The 20,614-nt window shown below is 47.7% G+C and overlaps 1 protein-coding gene across 1 annotated transcript in view; it reads left to right on the forward strand.

The window, feature by feature from the left end:
* AFDN (afadin, adherens junction formation factor) overlaps positions 1-20,614 on the forward strand; it is a 122,463-nt gene that overhangs the window by 59,647 nt on the left and 42,202 nt on the right. The window contains 9 exon segments of the mRNA XM_032485369.1: positions 745-1,007; positions 7,423-7,492; positions 10,986-11,104; positions 13,753-13,814; positions 13,921-14,126; positions 16,783-16,928; positions 17,247-17,341; positions 17,737-18,002; positions 19,324-19,467. Of these exon segments, the coding sequence (XP_032341260.1) occupies positions 745-1,007; positions 7,423-7,492; positions 10,986-11,104; positions 13,753-13,814; positions 13,921-14,126; positions 16,783-16,928; positions 17,247-17,341; positions 17,737-18,002; positions 19,324-19,467 (1,371 nt within the window).

The following is a 20,614-nucleotide window of genomic DNA, read 5'->3' on the forward strand; positions in this document are numbered from 1 at the left end:
GGCAGCCGTGGGGGTTGCCACGGGGATGTTTACCCCCCCCCCCCCACAGACCTGATTTACTCTGGTCCCTCTTCCTTGTCCAGTGTGAGGGGAGTGGGCAGAGTTTCTGTCCCCCCTCTGCCTCCAGAGTCCTGAGACTGCTTTTCTCCTTCGAGATGAAGGGTGATGACCTTGTGAAAGTGCCTGTGAGTGGGGCCGGCACAGGCAGGCAGTGAGTTACTGTGTAGGCGCTGGGGACCAGCCGGAAACAGGCTCACATGGTCTCGAGGACGGCTGGGCTCCTCCCTTCACTGGGCTCAGCCGGGCAGACCTCACCTTCCCCACATGCTTGCTCATTCCTCGCTGTGGAATTTGGGGTCGGACTGTTAATGTTATTTTCAGTTCTGACATCCCTCCCCTCTTAGCACAGCAGCAAAGCAGGCAAATAGCAATTTGGGACCCTAATGACCTGCATAGATTTATCCATTAACTATTTAATAAATGTTCAAGATGACCATATGCTTTTTAATGCGGGGTTACAGTAACCTTAAATCAAGTTACTGGATGCTAAGAATCGCATGTTCTGTTATTTGGACAGTGCTTACTTACATTTTTGCTGGTAGGGGGAAATTCACTTAAAGCACCGAAGTCCAGAGTTCCTTACGCGGTATTTATCATAAAAGGGGAACTCACGGTCTTCAAATTCAGGTTTTAAGTGCTGTGTTTTTGATGATGGGAGTTCCTTTGACTTTCTTTTATTTTCAGTTGTTTGGTTCAGGAATTCAGCCCCATCACTGTGACCTCACGAACATGGATGGAGTTGTCACCGTCACGCCCAGAAGCATGGATGCCGAGACCTATGTGGAGGGGCAGCGCATCTCGGAGACGACCGTGCTGCAGAGCGGGATGAAGGTGCAGTTTGGGACATCACACGTCTTCAAGTTCGTGGACCCCAGCCAGGACCACGCGCTTGCGAAGAGGTCTGTGGACGGAGGCCTGGCGGTGAAGGGCCCCAGACACAAGCCTGGGTGAGCAGTGTGCCTCAGCCTCAGGAATTTTAGAGAGTTTTGATCTTGCTTAGAGTGATATGAATTAGGCATAGATTATGTGTTTATTTGGTTGTTATTTTAATTTTTAAACATTCGCAAGTTGTGGCTTGTGGTTCAGGCTCTTGCTGATTTGGGGCTGGTTTCAGAGAGAAGAAAAGAAAGGTAGTTGACTTTGTCTTAAAATTGGAAGTTGTGTCTGATTTTTGAATTTTTTAAAATTTTGTTTTTTCAGCTGATACTTTAATACTTAATTTGTTCTTTTGTGAAGAATTATGGTGTTCTATGTTGTAACCTTACATAACAGATTTTTTATTGTTTATTTTTTTTGCTACGAGTATGAAGCATACTAAGTTCTAAAGGATCCAGGATGTTTTGGCTCCACCTAGTGCCTTTCTGAGGACTTGCAGCGTGGGCCTGGAAAATGAAAGTCCTTGCTGTCTGGCAAAACTTTGTGGGGGAGGAAGTAAGACCTCATTTTTGGCAATAGTTTTTTTTTTTTTTTTTTTTTTTAAGAATATGCCGCTTAGTTACTTTACTGCGCATTTTGCAGGTGGATGGACCATGGATCTTGGGAAACAGGTGCTGTACCTTTTCCTCTGTTTAAAGCACAGATAAGAACGGCGTGGTGGTGTCCATGACCTGCCTTTGCTTAGTGATCAGAGCTTGTGCTCTGGGTCAGGTGTGAGTTTTTGTACTTGCTCACGTTGGTCTTTGGTCCATTTATCGGCCTTGTGATGCTCCCTGATTGTTGCTGGTGGGTCCCTGATGAGCTCTGCCTCTTTTTTCATTCTTTGTCCATTTTGAATCCTGGCGAAGGGTAAAAGGCAGTAAGTGCTAGTGCTAGACCGCACGTCCTTCTCCAGGGTGAACACTGTGGACGCCCTTGCGTGTTCCCGTGGGCTGATTGCGCTCTGGACGTGTTGTGGGCCGCCCGAGACCTGTCCCTGGCCCCTCACCTGCAGCACCGAGGTTCAGCTAACGACCACACCTCTTCGTTCCCAGAGAAGACGAGCACCTGCCTTTCTCTTAAGGAAATCCCTTTCTTCCTGACTCTGTTTCCAGCTTTAATCTGCATGTGGGATAAACTCAGATTTCCATTCTGTGTCTGGAAGGACCAGTTTTGTAATAGTCCTTTCTTAAGGTTGTATTTATTCGTCAGCCGTCTCCCCCTTCCCTTTCTGCAGGCCCTCTTCTTCAGCTGATGGCACGCTCAAGTGATTTCCACTTGATCCTCAGCTTTCCTTCACCCCATTTCTTCCTCTCAGCACCAGACACCTTGACGATGTGCAGGTTGCCTACTTGACATCCTCACTGTGCTGATTCCTGGGATGTTTTGCCGCCCGCGGCAGTTTGTTTGCTGTGCTCCCAGCCGCCCTCCAGCCGTGCTGCGACCGCTGCCTCCTCCGTGCACTTGTGCTTCACATCTGAGTTATGTGTCGTGTCTGTTTGACGGTGTTGATTAGCACGGTGCTGTCCAGCCCTCTTGCTGTGTGTAAATACGGTTCCACAGACGATCTCTGTCCCAGGAGTACAGCCAGTCCTTCAGTTTTGTTCGCTGATGTTTTTCAGTGTGAGACCATCAACCTCCTACTGGGCTGTTTTGTTTGTTTGTTTGTTTCCCTGAATGGTTCCTGCCTTGGAGGCCTGCGGTTATCGGTCCTAATCATACCTCTGGCCAGAAGCAGAGATCGTACAGAATATGGCCAACATCTCATTGAGGTAGTGCTGTGAAACTTAATTTTTATTTTAATCATGTCTGTTTCCTGCAAAACTAGTGAAAGCTGCTCAGCAGGTGGATATACCAGCACTTACGTGTGCATTCGTAGGTCAGAAAGGAGTTTATAAACATTAACGTTGTTCTAATGTCAAACTATTACTCAAATTTCTAGGTGGGTAATTTAGGTATTTTTTTCCACACGTGTGTGTGTAACTTAGTTGGGAGATGATTGATTTATAACGTGATCCTAGTTTAGATGTACAGCATAATGATCCAGTGTTTGTATGTGTTGTCATTGTAAGTCTAGTTGACATCCATTATCATACATGCTTACAAGAGCTTTTCTTTTTGTGATGAGAACTTTTAAGATTTACTCTCTAAGCAACTTTCAGGTGTGTAGTCTAGGACTGCTAACTAGTCACCGTGCTGAACAGCACCTCCCCTGACTTCATCATTTTACTACTGGAAATGTGTACTTTTAGATTCATGTCTCTCCCCACGCTATCCCCCCCCCCCGCCCCCACCTTGGTGTAACTGTCACTCTGTATCTGTGAGCTTGCTTTTTTGTTGTTGTTTTCATATTGCACATATAAGTGAGATCATATGGTATTTGTCTTTGTCTGACTTATTTCACTGAGCATAATGCCCTCAAGGTCCGTCCATGTTGTCACAAATGGCAAGATTCTCTTCTTTTTTTATGACTGAATAATATTCCATTGTGTGTGTGTACGTATGTGTACACACACACACACACACACAAACACACACACTGTGTTTTCTTTATCCATTCTTCTGTCAGTGGACACTTAGGTGTTTCTGTACCTTGGCAGTTGTGAGCAGTGGTGCAGTGAATGTAGGGGGTGCAGAGTTAGTGTTCTTGTTTTCTTTGGATAAATACCCATAAGTGGGGTTTCTGGATCATACGGCTGATCTTATTTCTTGAGTTTTTGATGACAGCCATTCTAACAGGTGTGAGGTGACAGCTCATTATGGCTTTGATCTGCATTTCCCTTGTAAGTGGTGTTGAGCATTTTTTCATGTACTTGTTGGTCACCTGTATTTTTTTGGAAAAATGTCTACTCAGATCCTCTGCCCATTTTTTTAATTAGATTTTTTTTTTTTTGCTATTGAGTTGTATGAGTTCTTTATATAATTCGCATATTAACCCCTTAGCAGATGTATGATTTTCGAATATTTTCTCCCACTCCATGCAGTGCTTCTACATTTTGTTACCGGTTCCCTTTGCTGAGCAGAAACTTTTAGTTTGATGTTTTCCCATTTGTTTATTTTTGCTTTTCTTGCCTTTGTTGTTTTGTCAGATCCAAAAGCTCATCACCAAGACTAGTGTCAAGGAACTTGACTGCCTGTGGCTTCTTCTAGGAGTTGGTGGTCTCAGGTCTTATGTTCAAGTATTGAATCATTTTGAGTTTATTTGGGGTGTGGTTTAGGAAGGTGCAGTCTCATTCTCCTGGTGTGGCTTTCCAGTTTTCCCGGCACTGCTGAATGAAGAGACCGTCTCTGGAAGAGACTGTGCTGTGCACTCCTTGTCATGCATTCTTGGCTCCTTTGTCATAAATTTATCAGCCATGTAAGTGTGGGTCTCTGTCTGTGCTCTCTGTTCTGTTCCATTGACCTGTGTATCTGTTTTTATACCATTACCATTCTGTTCTGATCACTGTAGCTTTGTAATAGAGTTTAAAATCAGGGAGTGTGCTGCCACCAGCTTCGTTCTTTCTCAAGATTGCTTTCACTGTTGGGGTCTTTCATGGTTCCATACAAATCCTAGGATTGTCTTTTCTGTTTCTGTGAAAAATGCTGTTGGAATTTTGACAGGAGTTGCATTGACTCGACAGATTGCCATGTGTAGTGTGGACGTTTTAATATTCATTCTTCCAGTTCGTGAGCACAGAACATCAATTGTCTTCCTTTTATTTGTGTCCTCGGCAAGGTTTTTGGTCACTGCTTAGAGTTCTCAGCGTGCTGGTCTTTCGCCTCCTTGGTTCAACTCATTTTTAGGATTTTATTCTTGTTGATGCAGTTGTAAATGGGATTGTTTTCTTAATCGCTGATATTTTGTTACTAGTGTATAGAAACAGCACATTTTTGTATATTGATTTTGAATCCTGCAAGCTAATTAGTTTATTTCTAACTTAATTTTGGTGGAGTCTTTAGGGTTTTCTATATATAATATGTCATCTGCAAATAGTGACAATTTTACTTCTTTTCAATTTGGATGCTTTTTAGCTTTTTCTTGCCTAATTGCTCTGGCTTTGTTGGATAAAAGTGGTGAGAGCGGGGATCCTTGTCTTGTTCCTGATATTAAAGGAAATGCTTCCAGTTTTCACTGTGGAGCATGTGTGTTAGGTGTGGGTTTGTCATGTATGCCCTTTATTGTGTTGAGGAGTGCTTCCTCTGTACCTGCCGTCGGGAGTTTTTATCACACGTGGGTGTGAATTTTGTCGAAGTTTGCTCCGCGTGTGTTGAGGTGATGGTGTGATTTTTCCTTCCTTTTTGTTAGTGTGCTGTGCCGCGTGAGTGATACGTGCATGTTGAACCCCTGTGCATCCTGGGAGCAGGTCACCCTTGATCGTGGTGATGATCTTCCAGGGTGTTGTTAAATTGAGTCTGCTAACGCTTGGCTGAGATTTTTGCATCTGTTTTCAACAGGAATGTTGGTTTGTAATTTTCTTTCCTCGTGGTGTCCTTGTTCGGCTTTGGCATCAGGGTGATGCTGGTCTGTAAGATGAGCTTGTAAGTGTCCCCCTGCTTCTGTTTTTAGGAGAGTTGAGGATTGGTGTTAACCTTTAAGTGTTCAGTCGAGTTCACTGGTGAAGCCATCTGGTCCTGGACTTCTATGTGTTGGGAGGGTTTTGATTCTGGATTTAATCTCCTTACTAGTGATTGGTCTTTTCAGTTTCCTGTTTCCTCATGATTGCAGGCTTAGAAGATCGTATGTTTCTAGGAATTTGTCCCTTTCTTCGAGGCTGTCCAGTTAGTTCCATACAATTGTTCGGAACAGTGCGTTACGATCCTTTGTATTTCTGGTGTTGGTTGTCATGTCTCCTTCATTTCCAATTTTGTTTATTTCAGTCCTCTCTTTTTTTTCTTGGTCAGTCTAGCTGAAGGTTTGTTTTGCTTATCTTAAGAACCAGTTCTCAGTTTTATTGGTCTTTCCTGTTGTCTTTGTAGTCTCTGTTTCATTTATTTACGCTCTCATCTTTGTCATTTCCTTCCTTCTAGTAACTTTGGGCTTCATTTGTTCTTATTCTGGTTCCTTGGGGGATGCGTGACGTGTATTCCTACCTGCAGATTTTAGGGTCTCTGTCTTCAGAGCCTCAGTGGTGGCATCCTGGCATGGGGTGCGTTTGATACCGACAGCCAGCGTGGGATGTTAGGGACTTCTGATGATGCACCGATTGCTCGCAGCAGTCCTCCCTACCTGCCCCCCGCGCACCCACGCCAAGTGCCGTCACGCTCTCAGGGTGAGCTGCTTACGCTCACAGTCGTGTCACCAGAGTCCTGAGTAAAGTCCCTTTGTAATCGTTCACACATCCAGGATGCGGTGCAGATGGACCCGTGTTAAACTCAAAGGTTTGGTAGCTTTAGCTAAAAAAAATAAAGAGGCTTGTGTGGTGTTAAGTGAATTTGTTACTGTGGGGTGGTACCTGCAGATGGAGTCAGGATGGCTTCGGCTGTGTTCCTGAGCATCTGTGCGAGCAAGCCCGGGACGGCACGGGTCAAACTTGTGCACTAGCTTTGACAGGCGACAGGGAGCTGACCTGTCGTGTTTCTTGTTTTCCTTACCAGAGACGGAGTTTCTGAACTGAGTTTCCCATTCAAACCAGTGGTAACCAGCAGAGCATTTTCTGTGCTTTTTGAATATCTTGGTGACAGAGAGAATTAAGTGTTTAGTTTCAGAAAACTGTGTAATGTATTGCTTGAGGTCGTGTCCAGAGTGCTGACAATAGTAGCATTTAGTACAAGCTTTTATTTTCTCAAAAGTTACTCTTGTCAAGCATGCTTTTAGTTTGTATTACAGGATGATTTTATTTTCAGTAGTAATGGGGCAGAGGAAGTAATGCTTTTCTAATTTGAAAAATTGTTTTGAACTTCAGTATCACTTCTTGGTTTCATTCTATAGACTAGGCTTAAATAGAAGTTTTAAGTTACTGTAATGCTTTGAAATTAGATGATATATTATTGTTCAAACATCATAAGAAGGGAGATTTTTATTCTTTTTGATTATCTTGTGCAGAAGCCCAGGGGATTTAGGCAGTATGTCACCTGCTGGTGTTGGGGGGTGTTCAGGGCTCTCCCCCGTTGGCCGGGCCTCTGGGCGCCTTGGCCATCTGCACTTTGTTAATGGGCCATTTGCCGCCCAGAGGGACTTCTGTGATGAAACAGCTTTCTTTTCTTTTATTTCTTTCAATTTTTTTGTTATTAAAGTGCAGTTTTCAAAAATACGATCTTGAGAATATTCAGTATACATTGGTAAGAAAAGTTCATAAAGTTACGATAATTTTTTAATTCTGAGCTCATATTCTGACAGTGATTTCTTGACAGTCCTCGGAAGTTGGGATTTTTGGCCAACTGTTCCTTCTGTGTCATTAAGAAGAGACTACCTCTTATCATCTGAGAGTTCTGAGTCACGTGTATTTCTCTTTTTTATCTCAACAGAGTTATTCAGGAGACCACCTTTGACGTAGGAGGAGACGCTCACAGTGGAGCGGCACTGCCGACAAGCAAGGTGGGTGGCCGCCCGTCACTTGACGGGACTGTGTCTGCTTGACGTCCTAGGCCGTCGCCGACGAGTGCCTAGTAATGGGCTCGTAGACTGTGGTGCAGACTCTGACGTCCTGCGTGTGGGCTGTCCTGACCTCTCGTGTCATCTCTTAGGGATGCATGAAAGACAGCAGACTGTCTTTTCCTCTAAGGCCAGGGAAATTTCTTTCTCTTCCAAGCAGTGTGTCATAGGTTTGTCCCTGATGTGATCAGCCTTTGGGGTCAGGTGACCTCCAGAGACAGTGGATTCCCGCTCTTGTGACCTTGACTTAGGTGCCAACTCCCCTTCAGTTCACCTGCCTGGGCCCCGCTTCCACGGTTAGCCCTTCGCTCTCGCACAGTTTCCTTCTGTCCTCGGCTTGTCCTCGGTTATCTGTTGCTGAGTGGCAGACCACCCCTAAACTGTGTGGACTAAAAGCGCAGTCATTTTGTTTCTTTATAGTCGTGCAGTGTGGTTTGGACTCACCTGGGCAGCCTCTTCACTGGTCTTGCTGGTGGTTACTCGTGTGGCTGCATTCGGCTAGTGGGTTAGCTGCTGGCCAGGCTGTGCTGGGTTGTAGGGACAGCCGGGCCTCCATTTCCTCGTCTCTCTTCATGGGGGCAGCCAGACGTCTTGGTGCCTCCCAGGAAGCGCGGAGTGTCCAGGCCTTGTTACGGCGTGACTCTGGAACCGGCGCAGCATTGACTCCTCCTCCTCCCCCTGGTGCAGGCGGAGCGCAGGCCCAGCCAGGTTTGGGGCCAGAGCGTGTGAGCGGGTCACGGAGGCTGCCGGGCCGTCTCGCAGCACCAGGACCTGTCCTTTGCAGCCTCTGCTGGTCCCTCAGCGGCTGGTCCCTGTGTGGCTTCTTGCAGAGATAATCTGCAGTTGCCGTGGCCACTGCCTGCCCTCCGTCTTCTCGCTCGGATCCCAGTTGGCTCCTGCTGTTCATAGGGACTGGGCCTGTCATGGCACAGATGCCCGGCTGCCAGGCCCTGCATGGTCTGTCTCCCGGGGCCCCTCCGGCCCACCGGGTGCACGTCCTCCCTCCGCCCCCAGGGTCTCCTGCTGTTCTCACCTCGGGGCTCATTCCCCTCAGCCTGCGTGGTGGATGTCTCCCCTCTACCTCTGCCTGACGTCTGAAATGGGGCCATGGTCTCAGACCTCAGGCCGTCTCTTCTATTGTTACGTCCCCAGGTGATCTGTCGCCGGTGCCTCAGTCACAGCGCCTCCATGTTAGTAACTCCTGTCTCCCCCCCGCCTTCTCAGACTCCAGAGCTTGCTGGGCATCCTGGGGCCATCCAGCACGTGTCAAGTGTAACACTCTTCTTTCCCTGACGCACCCCCATCTCAGGACCAGATACCCCATCCTCAGTGTCGCCTGCAGAAATCTGTCACAGCCTCTGCATCCAGCTTTTGTCACGTCCTGTTGGCTCTGCTCTGACGTGGCCCGCAGCGCCGTCTTTCTCTGTCTCTCCGCCGGGAGAGGCTGCTCAGGCCGCGGTCGGCACGTGGCAGGGGTGCCTACGAGCCTGCTGGGTAGCAGCCCCGCTCCCGCTCCTCCCCGGCCCACCGTTCTCCTCCCGCAGCCAGACCGGGGCTTTAAAAGTGTAAACTAGACTTCGTTACCACCCTCACACAGACATCACACATCTTCACGCTCTTACACAAGGTGTGTGCTGCCACGGCCCTGTGACCGCATGCCAGCCATGCTGGCTTCTGTTCCCTGAACACCCACCCTTCTCTCTCCCCCGCCGAAGGCCTGAGTGGGTTCGCCCGTCCTAGGGTGCCCTTTCTGCCGGTTTTCACACAGCTAACCCCTCTGACTCCAACTCCTTGAAGAAGTCTTTCCTGAGCATCCCGGCACTAGTACAACACCTCATTTTAAATTCTTTGTGCAGCCCTAAATGCCATGCCGACGTGTGTCTGGTTTGTTGATTGACTGTAGGAGGTGAGCTCCGCGGAGGTGGGGCTCTTCCGTGTGTGGCCTGCTGCGGTGCTCGTGGTGCTTAGGGGAGTGCCAGACACGCAGACGTCTCAAGGAAGGGCTACTGAGTAATTTCACGAGTAAGTACTCTCGGAACCAAGTAGAGTCATCTTTATAAAGCATGTCGTTTCTTATAAAAATGCATAGCCAATGTAGAAAATTCGGTAAATTGAGAAAAATTATTCAGAATGAAAATACTCTATCTCTGATTTATGGCTGGCTTTTGGTGGCGTTTTGATAGATCCTTTTCTGAGCTCTTTGTGCATGTGTGTGTTCATATATTTAACATCATAAACCTCTTTTACACACAGATACACACACACCTTTCCGTCCTGCTTCCTTCAGATGTTGTTTTGTGAGAATTTGTTTCAAAAGTCATTTGAAAACGGCTAAAATTACTTTGTTAGTTTATAAATACATCATAATGTATTTACCTGTTGCCTTACTGTTACTCATTTATACCAGGTTTTCGCAGTCTAAACACTGCCATCCACTGCAGTTTTATTTCTGTAAGTGTGTCTTAGTGAAGGAACTGTTGTGTACATACATTAATGAGCACAGTTTTCATGACACTTCATACTGAAGAACATTTTAAACAAAGTAATGAAAACTGGTTTCCTGAGCCTGGTGAACGTACAGCAGGCGTAGCGCGGCCATCGCAGCCCCGCAGCACGGAAACACGGCGTTGACAGCGCGTGGAAAGCGGGCTTCCAAGGCGAGCTGTGCGGGCCGCTCGCGGGCGATGCGGGAAGCGGGGACGCTGCACCGCGCTGCTCAGGTTGCCGGGTGGGGGTTTGTGTGCTGCTCCGTGCTCGGCGTCTGCGGTAAGGGACGGAATAGGAGACCTTACGTAATTCTTTTGCTGCAGTGGAAGTTTTACATACATTTATTGATTCTGTTGTGATTTTCTTAATACAGGTCATTCATCCCTCTGTCTGCCTCAGGCTGGTTAGCAATGTGCGCTGTTTGGAGGGACTGAAGTGCACGAGATAGGGTTGCTATTCAGGTGTTTTTCCCTGTGTTGATTAAGGGCAAGAAATCAGCCAGTTTCTCCACTGAATTCTTCACTAGGTTTTGAGCTAAAATGAGTGAATTTTAAATTCTTTCTTAAAACTAACAAGTAAAAAGAGACCTGACTCTCGGTACTGTGCACATTGTCCCTCAGGTCTGTCCTGACCTAGGGGACCTGGGGAGTGAAGCCCCTGTTACTGTGTCCTTCCTGGAGACCCTGCGTGTCTGTGGCTCAGAGCCAGGTGCTTGCTCTCTGAGAGGGAAAGTGGCTGTACGCCCTGTCATTCTCTCAGGGACAGTGTGCTCGCGGGCACATGCCGTGGACGTGACGTCCCCGGCACTGCCCGTCCCCCCACCCCGAGGTCCCCTCTCCGCCCCTGCCGGGCGGCCTGCGCAGCACACCTTCCCCAGCCCCTGCGGCGTGGAGTGTGCAGCCCGGTGTCTCGTGTCGTCTCTCAACGCCTTGTGTTTCCCTGTGCCCAGAGCACCGCCAGGCTGGACAGCGACAGGGTGCCGTCTGCCACCAGCACCGCTGAGCGAGGGATGGTGAAGCCGATGGTCCGAGTGGAGCAGCAGCAGGACTACCGCCGGCAGGACAGCAGGTGGGCAGTGCACGCCAAGTGACGAGGCAGCGGGCCGCGCCCGGGGAGGCTCGGAACGCGAGCGGGGGTTTTGAGAGTGTCTCCTTTTCGTGTTACTGAATTGAAAAAAAATGCTTCATCAGCACGGGTATCCGTTACTCACTCGTCTGCCCCGGTGTTAGCCTGCTAGAGCACGTGTCTGTTTTAAATGTGCTACTTTGCAAAACCGGGAGACAGGGGGCTTTATGGCATTGTGATACTTGGTAATTTTTATGTTTAGTTAAGACTAGTCATTTTAGCCAGTTCGCGTGACTAAAAATACACAAAGCCAAAGGTGACGCGGAAGTGGTGTGTTGAAGACCCAGCCGCATCCTCCCGTGTCCTGGGCTCTGGCGCGGGCCCTGTGCACAGGCGGCCACGAGGCGTTTCTTCTGCTGACGTTGTTCTTGCCTGGTTGTTTTGAACAGAGAACTTAGGCCTTTTTCTATTTCCTTTCCTTAAGATTTTTAAATACATGTCACCTTAATAAGTCAGCATTCCACTTCCTTGAGACGTCTAGTTTCGTGTGAGTGTTGGAAAGCACGGCCCGTCCGCCAGGCCCGGCGGTGAAGCCCGGGCGCTGCTGTGCTAGCCCGCCAGGCGCCGGCGCCCCGCTCGGGAGGCAGCAGCGGGGGCAGTCGTGTGCGTCGTGTGCCCCGCTGGTCGGTGCGGGCTGAAGCGCTTGTCTTGGGGTGCTGTTGAGATTTTTGAGGAGGTCCCCTGACTTCCCTTTTGCAGGCCCACTGACTGAGACATTCACAGGGGCAGGTGCCTTACCAGCTCAGTGACAAGTGCGTGACAGAGTCTTAAATTCTCTGTCTCGCAGCAGAGGGCACTGCACATCATAAGATTTTAATATCATTCAGCACAGTAATTAAGTCTGTAGATTCATATGGGAATCTCACATTTTTACCTTGTTTTTGTTCTGGGCTTTTTGGTTATTATTCAATATTTTGTTGGCTGTGTGAAACTGTTCTAGATATAATAATAAAATAGCCTACTTTGTCCATATTTGTTTTTGATAATGTATTCTAGAATAAGATGTTCAGAATGGTAGGCTAGCATTGTGAGGTGCACCTCTGTTTATTTACAAGGTGATGAGGAGGTGCGCGTGGTGGTCCATCAGAGCTGAGCCTGCGCTCATCTCGGTAAGCAAGTGATCAAGGTAGGGGAGAGGAAGATGGCGAGGACGATGCTTTCAGGATGCACAGAATTAGTAAGAGTGTAAGTTAGTAAGTAAATGTAGTATGTCAGCAGAATAGCCACATGATGGTTGATTGTGTGTCAGAAGTTATTTTATCCCTGTGAGCATGTATTTCATTGATTTTTTTGCAAGGTCATATTCTTTTGTTCTGCCAGGACTTATTAAAGTATTATTTGGACTATAATTCTGTCTTGCTTTGTTGCTTCTAAGACAGTGGTGGAAAGAGGTGACTCTCCCTGTTTTCAGTCTTTGCTCTCTCCCATGCGTGCAGTATGTTAGGATGAACTGTTCTGAAGTGGAATAGTCTTAAAAGTCCAAGTGGCTTAAATGAGTGATTAAACACTAATTTTTATCAAGGAAAAGTATCTTTGATGGGAATGATTTTTAAATTACCACTAACACATTTTAAAATGTTTTCAATGACAATTTAAATTCCTTATTTTTATTAATAGTTATTTTAAGTGATGAAGCATAAAAATTGTTAAATTCATCCAGGTTTATGTTATGGATATTAAATTGAGAGTAACTGCTTATCTGCAATGTTAGATTCTATAAACATGGCAGTATAAGAGAGATGTCCAAAATAATTGAGCTTTTAAATTATATTCTGTTTCTAAGAGCATTTTTATAACTAAGTTGTTGAGTTAAATTCAAATTAACAAATCATAGAGTGGGTAGTAAACTTTGAAGCATATAATTACATGAGAAGAAGATTTTTGTTTTTACTTTTGATGTTTATAATAGTTTGAATTACCTCCCACTGTATTTTCTCCTTCTCTTTTTGTGCACCGAGTAGAGGGTGGGGCAAGAGGATCCTTGTTGTTGGGAAGGAATTACCATAGGCCCCAGTCTGTGACTGAACCTGCAATGCCCATGTCAGCCCTCCTGTGGCATGCCTCACTGTGCACGTTGAGAACGACTGACACTGAGCGGCTGAGGGGCCTTGGGGATCGCCTGTCTAACCTTTGTTGGGAGAGAAAGACGATGTCTAGCTCTTAGGGAAGTTTTCTTCTTCGTTGTAAGAGCTCAGGTTCAAGCTCAGCGTGGGTTAGACTTTCCTCGTGTCTCCTCGCAGTGTCTTTTCAGTGTCACTTGAGCCATCGCTGCAGCAGGTGCCCTGCAGCCTCGTCCCTACAGTCGACACAAAGTCTTCATCAATAATACAGAAACGTGGTCAGATCTGTTCTCTTGACAGAAGCAGGTGCTTCAAGGAACTGACCTCTCTGAGGAGCTGGGATGTGATCACTCCCCGTACACTCACCTAAATGTTTGAATAGGTTACACGTGAAAACGAGTGATTGGGCTGTTTACTATTTGAAAACACTCTGTGGACATTTACAAAACGGTTGCAGAAATCTGCACTGGCTGTCGGGGTGGTGTTGGCTTCGAGACCTGATCTGAGGAGGTGGCACCTTTCCTCTTGCAGAACTCAGGATGCTGCTGGGCCTGAGCTGACCCTGCCTGCAAGCATTGAATTCAGGGAAAGCTGTGAGTAGTTTCAAAGGCCTTTGCTAGTGAGTTATTCCCTGCTCTGTGTTTCTCCATCTGATTTTCGTGGGGCTTTTTGTTCTTTTTTTCCAAAATCTTTTCACAGCTGAGGATTCATTTTTATCCGCCATCATAAGTTACACAAACAGCTCAACGGTGCACTTTAAGTTGTCGCCCACGTATGTGCTGTACATGGCGTGTCGGCACGTGCTGTCCAGCCCGTACAGACCTGATGTCAGCCCCGCAGAGCGCACACACAAGGTGATCGCCATCGTCAACAAGATGGTGAGCATGATGGAAGGAGTGATCCAGGTGAGCCCTGGCCTGTGGCTGCGTGGCCCGGTGTCCGTAGTTGTGGCCTTTAAGTCAGTTAAGTCAGTATAACGTTTCAGACGTGGCTACATGTTGACTTTTTCTTAAGAACTTTTTCTAAAACAAAAGTCATGTAAGTAGTATTTAAAATTGTGTAGCTTTGGAAGTTGAAAAGAAATGTAAACTTTCTTCTGTGTCTTTCCTGTAAAGTTTAGAATAAGGGAGAGAAACTGTGTGCGTGGTCACAGTGATCACGAAAAAGGCCCCTGAAGTCACAGTCGCTGTGAGAAGCTGTTGAGGATTAGAAAATAATACTTTGTTGAGGTGAAATTCACATGACATAGAGTCAGCCGTTTGACAGTGACTGATCCCGTGGCGTTCAGTGCATTCACAGTGCTGTGCAGCAACCCTGTCTGAGCTCCACCTGTACCAATGCCCCCATCGCTGCGGAGTAAAGCCCTGCACCCAGTAAGCAGCTCCTCTCCATCGCCCCTTCCCCCAGTCCCTGACCACCACCACCTGAGAATTTTTTAGTGGTTATAAAACCCCTTTTATAATGCATCTGCTCAGATGTTGGTGGTTACTATCTGGGTTTCGATGGTGCTTGGGGAGGTGTGATGGGCATCATGGCATTTCTCACAATGAAAATCAAGGTCAAATTCTTTTATAAAGCTGTTTTGAAAATTTCACAAAGTAAGGACATTCTCTCGGTAGAATGGGTTGCTTTTCTTTAGGACTATCTGTCTGTAGTTGATAAAATTAGCATAACACTTTTCCAAACTTGTAGGTAATTTGGAGATTTAATCTTTAAAATTCTTCACAGTAAATTTGCAGGTGTTTTAAAAAGTTTTCCTGAATCACCTGTCAACGCTGTTTACTACTCAGCTATGAAATTCTAGTTAAGTAACATGATTAGATGGTTTAGTTGTTTTTCTCTTGTCACCATAGCTTGAGGTAAATTACTCTTTTAATTTTAACTGTTTTAAAAGACCGTAATTTCCCAAGAAATGTTTGTTCGCGTGGTTAGCATCTGAGTTTGATGGGGGTTCTGATTCTTTTACCCAAGTGAGGAAACAGATAGAAAGGAAAGGTGTTTTATTTAGGCACCACTTTGTCCCTCTTTTACTATGTTATGGGCAGATGTAGGTTTCCTTCTCTGTTGTCACCCGGAGCCAGGGTCTGTCCCCCCTCAGCTTGATCTCCGTACAGAGCTCTCGTCGTCAAGCTGCTCCGGGTGGACTTTGCTCACTGAACTGCACCGGGCCGTGAGATCGCCACCGTCAAGACAAGCCTTTCAGATTTGGGTTCAGTGTGTAGTTGGAGGAATCTGGATTTTTAGAAAAAATTGTGGCACAATTAAAGTTCTTCAACTTGCAGAAACCTCCCTTTAAAAACCAATGTAGTCCTCCTTAGGATAGGTGTACGCTTTTTAACACATTTTTAAATTTCCTTATTTTTATTGTTTCTGTTGGTCTTTCCTATCGCGCTCATTCTCGTTAATTAATCCAAGGAAATAGATTCTCACCTTCAGTACCTTTAAGTCGTCAAACACACAGCATCGTTAAGAGATGTTGAGAAGTCCTTTCTTTGTAAAAGCAGGCTCCAGTGACTTTAAGGAGATCAGTATATTCGCGTGTTTGTTGTAACATCTTCTTTATGGATAAGCTCTAGGCGTCCACTTAGTGACCGTGTCACGTTAAGAACAGGAAACTGGTCCTTAAGTCACAGACTTGCAGAGCTGCTTCAGCACCACGAGTGAGCGTGTCACGTGGGGTTAATGCAACCCAGTGTCGCACCTTCATGTCATGACTTCATGTTAGTGTTTTGTTTTTTTTAACTGTCATGATTGTTTACGAGTTTCTTTCTCTTGTTCTGCTTGGTTTCCCCTCGTCCGTTTCTCCCCAGGAAGTAGACCAGGTGGATCAGGTAGGACCTGCTGCCGGGAGCCCATCCTGGCTGTGCTGGCTTAGCTGAGTTTCTCATGCTGCTTCCATGTCAAAACAGCCCTGCAGCAATGGACTGAGCGGTTCATAACACCCATTCGGCAGCTGAAACATGCAGTACTAAACCCTTGTTTGACTGTGCACCCTTATCGGCATCTCATAACTTTGCTTAACGCACTTCAGTGTGGACATGAAATGACAGAAGTTCTGTTTCCTCTCCTGTTGTTTATCCTTGGTTCCTACTCTGGATCTCATCTGAGGTTGCCTGGCTGCACACGTGGTCGGGAGATAGCGCGATAGATCAGTGCTTGATACCAAGTTGCTTGGCGTCCAAGCCAGTGGCTGTGGGTATCAGGGTGGTTGTGGGTAACCATGGATATGTGTGTGTACACTTCACAGATTACCAGATAATGCACAGTCTCCAATTTGGTGTTGTATTATTTGATGTCTCCTTTCTGCACCGATTCCATAAATTGTAGCTCAGGGGACCGTGTGTCTCTACACGAACGCTAAGAAGTGGCAATGGTTATTTACTTTCCATTGCTGTGGAGGTGCCCAAATTCCTTTGCAAATATCTGGTATCTGTGGTAAATACCTTGGTGAAAATGGGAAGGTACTGGTCTATCTTCAGCAGCTTTTCAAGAACATTCCTTTTTATTTTTATGATTTTTGTTTGTCCTCTGGTTGCTGATTGAAACGTGTTCTGTCCACAGAAACAGAAGAATATTGCAGGGGCACTTGCCTTCTGGATGGCCAACGCATCTGAGCTGCTCAACTTCATTAAGCAGGACCGAGATCTTAGTCGGGTCACGTTGGATGCCCAGGATGTTCTAGCGCACTTGGTTCAGATGGCGTTTAAGTAAGGCACAGGTTTTGGAGATGATGCTGTCCTATAAAGATTTCAGTCATGTGTTTTCCTGTTATATTTTCAAAACTGAATGTTTTTGTCCAGCATAATTGGAGATGGATATCAAGAAGCATAAATAACTATATGCAAAATTGATCAACCAGCTGTGTTTCAAGAACCCTAAGAGTACAACTATTTACGTACATTTTTCACATGGCAGATACTTCTGAGCAGTACACATTGTGACACCTGCCCGTACAAACGTGCCGTTGTGTCTGGCTACGGCAGGGTGTCAGGCTGAGAGTGTGAAAGCTGTGCGTGTGTTTGCAGGTACCTGGTTCACTGCCTTCAGTCGGAGCTGAACAATTACATGCCAGCCTTTCTGGATGACCCCGAGGAGAGCGGCCTGCAGAGACCGAAGATAGGTTAGGGCTGGCTTCTGCCCCTTCACCCCTCCTTCCCTCCTCCTCCTCGTTGGACTTCATTTTAATGTTTGCTGTCTGTGAGAGGGAGGTACTTTAAAAATAAACGTGATACCCTGTTGGATTTGGCCTTCTATAAAGTAATGAATTTTAACTACCGTCCGTTTTGTTCAAGAGCGGTTCTCATGTTGGCGTGTCACGCTGTAGCACTTGCCCACACGCCAGCGAGGGTGAACCTCGGGCGGCATGGTTAGCTACCGCCTGTGTGCGCTTTGAGCCCGCGCCACTGTTCCCTAGAGTGAGTTGTATTTTGAAAGTGGCTGAGCAGATGGTAGCCAGGTTGGCTGCCAGCTGAGACGAGCCCACAGTGATGCTGGGTGCCCTGTCCTCCCGCACAGATGACGTCCTCCACACGCTCACGGGAGCCATGTCCCTGCTGCGGCGCTGCAGGGTCAACGCCGCGCTGACCATCCAGCTCTTCTCGCAGCTCTTCCACTTCATCAACATGTGGCTGTTCAACAGACTGGTGACGGACCCTGAGTCGGGGCTGTGCTCCCACTACTGGGGCGCCATTATCCGCCAGCAGCTGGGGCATGTGGAGGCCTGGGCGGAGAAGCAGGGCCTGGAGCTGGCGGCCGACTGCCACCTCAGCAGGATCGTGCAGGTGGGTGGTCCCGGCCATGCTGCCCCTCTGCCCGCGGACGTCACCGTAACTGTCTCCGATTCCATCCTGGGTGAGGACCTGGGGTCGGCAGAGCCTCGGCACTTCCTTCCGGGGTCTCCATGTGCACAAGCGAGTTGGTTTGTTTGCCTGGAACTCTAGAACAAAGCACAACAGATTTGATGGTTAAAACAACAGATTTGTGGTCTCGCCTTCTGGAGGCCAGAGGTCTGAGTCAGGGTGCGGGCGGGTTGCTTCCTCCGGGGGTTGTGGGGGGGTCGGTCCCCTCAGCGTCTGGTCTGCTGCCGGGCTTGTGGGCACGTCACCCCGTCTGCGCCTCCACGTTCATGGTGAACGTCAGTGTCCAAATGTCCTTGATTCCTCTGTCAAGGGCCTGTGTCCAAGTCAGGTCACATTCTGAGGTTGTAGGGCTAGCACTTCACCATGTGGGGTTTGGAGGACGCAGTGCAGCCTGTAACAGGTGGTGATCGGTGAGTAAATACTTTAAAGAGCTTTTAAATTTGAGCTCAGTAAGGTGTACGTTGTAAAGCCCCATACTGAAAGCTAAGTCCCTTGTAGAAGCGGGTGGTGATTAACTCTCATGCAGAGGCAGGTAAGCACAGAGCAAAGCCTGTGGTAGGCACAGGGACAGAGAGCGGAGTCCAAGCCCCCGGCTCCGGAAAGCTGTCAGCCCACGAAGGGTAGCAGGGGAAGAAGAGAGGGACCGGGGACCGCAGAGCAGCCGCGCCCTGACAGCTCCCCCAGCTCTGGGGCTCCCTGGGTGTCCCGGGCCTGGGGGCTGGCGCTCTGCCAGCGAGCAGCGAGCGCCTGCAGCCTCGTAATCCGGGGCGGTTTTTTTCTTGCTACTATAGTGTTTAATTTTGTATTTTTTTCTCAATCGCTTGAAGAGATTTAGTGTAGAAAGAGGTTTCTGCCCTCTTGCCGTGATGGAGTCAGCTGGTTACTAAAAAGGTCATCATAGGGAAACTTACTCAGACACCAGTAATTGGAAATCCGAGTGGTTATGTGAATGTTTGACGTTTCTGAGCCTTTTTAAATGCTTTATGAACATAAATTATTGAGTCTCATTACACATACGTATCTTAGTAAAATGAAGAGGTCATCTGAAAGCCTTTACTAGACAGTGTTTTGAGTTCAGTTTAATGTACATAGCTAATGTTAATGGAAGTGTATTTCCTTAAAAACATCCTGCATTTCAAAATCAAATTAGCAAGTTGTTGCAGCTTTGCAGATGTTAGTGAGCGCGAGTGTTTGTCAGATGCTTTTAGATCATGGCGTTCACGCCGCTTATTCCTTTAAACAGGCCACCACCTTGCTCACGATGGACAAGTACGCAGCTGACGACATTCCCAGCATCAACAGCACCTGCTTCAAGCTGAATTCCCTGCAGCTCCAGGCCTTGCTGCAGAACTACCACTGCGCGCCCGACGAGCCCTTCGTCCCCACGGTGAGTGGGAGGCGCCGCGTCTCCTTCCAGCGTGGGCCGTGTTTGCACAGGGGGTCTGGGTGAAAAGAAAAAGGAAAACTTCTCTACTCTGTTACCTCCTTTTTTAAATAAGATAATTCATTTAATCATCGTACGAGGACAGTTTTGCTGTTGGTATCTGTATGCGCTAGGGTTCAGTGCAGGAAGTAGAAGCGACATCAGCATCTTGAGTAGAAAGGGATCTAATTCAGGGAATCGAGTGCTTGGAAAATCATCGGAAAGCCAGGGAGAGGAAGTGGGGAAGTTGCCCTGACACTTGAGTTCAGGGGCGCAGCACTCCGGCCTGAGGCCCTGAGGCCCAAAAGCTGCTGCCCTAGCCCCAGGCCGCCTCCCTGCACCACAGGCTCCGGGTACTGAGTCACGTCGCCGAGTGTGCTGCCAGCAGCAGCTGCAGGGTCTCCCCAAGGGGCTGCCTCCCAGACCTGTGCGGAGGTGTCTGACTGGTAAATCCAGATTCCCCTCCAGAGCAGAGTCTAGAGTTGGGCATTCCCCCCGGAAGGAATGGGGTGAGAAACACAGTTCACAGTGTCTGCTGGCTGTTTATAGAAAGGCTGTGTAAACCCACCATCACAGTTACCATCAGCTTGATACAGGCATCTGAGAATTAGATGGGGAGGTAACCTAAACAGATGGATAGATTGGTCTCCTCCACTGAATTTATGCCAACAAAGACATGTACAAAGTAGCCGAAACCTGGAGACCGCCACCCGCCCCCCAGCAATGCCACGTACACACGGGCCATGTCATAGTCACAGGAAGGGACGTTGGCACCACCGTGGAAGGAGCAGGCCGTGGCCACACGGCAGCTGGGTGGGTGTTACGACGTGATCTGCACAAGAGAAGTCAAGTACCAGGTCTGAACAGCGTGCTTCTGTCCGTGACTTCCAGGGACACACGGGCAGACTTAGGGGTGGAAGCCTGGGCAGCAGTGACTTCAGGGACGAGGGGAGGGGAGTGAGGGCGACTTGGAGGGTGTGACGTTCCGTCCCTGAACCGGGTGGTGGTCAAGTTGGTGTGTTCACTCCATTCCACTGTGCAGTTAGGGTTTGTGAACTGTGTGTACATTATTGAACCATGAGAGTTTCTAAACAAAAATCAGTCATAAACC

Source organism: Camelus ferus, chromosome 8, assembly GCF_009834535.1.
Source record: "Camelus ferus isolate YT-003-E chromosome 8, BCGSAC_Cfer_1.0, whole genome shotgun sequence".
NCBI lineage: Eukaryota > Metazoa > Chordata > Mammalia > Artiodactyla > Camelidae > Camelus > Camelus ferus.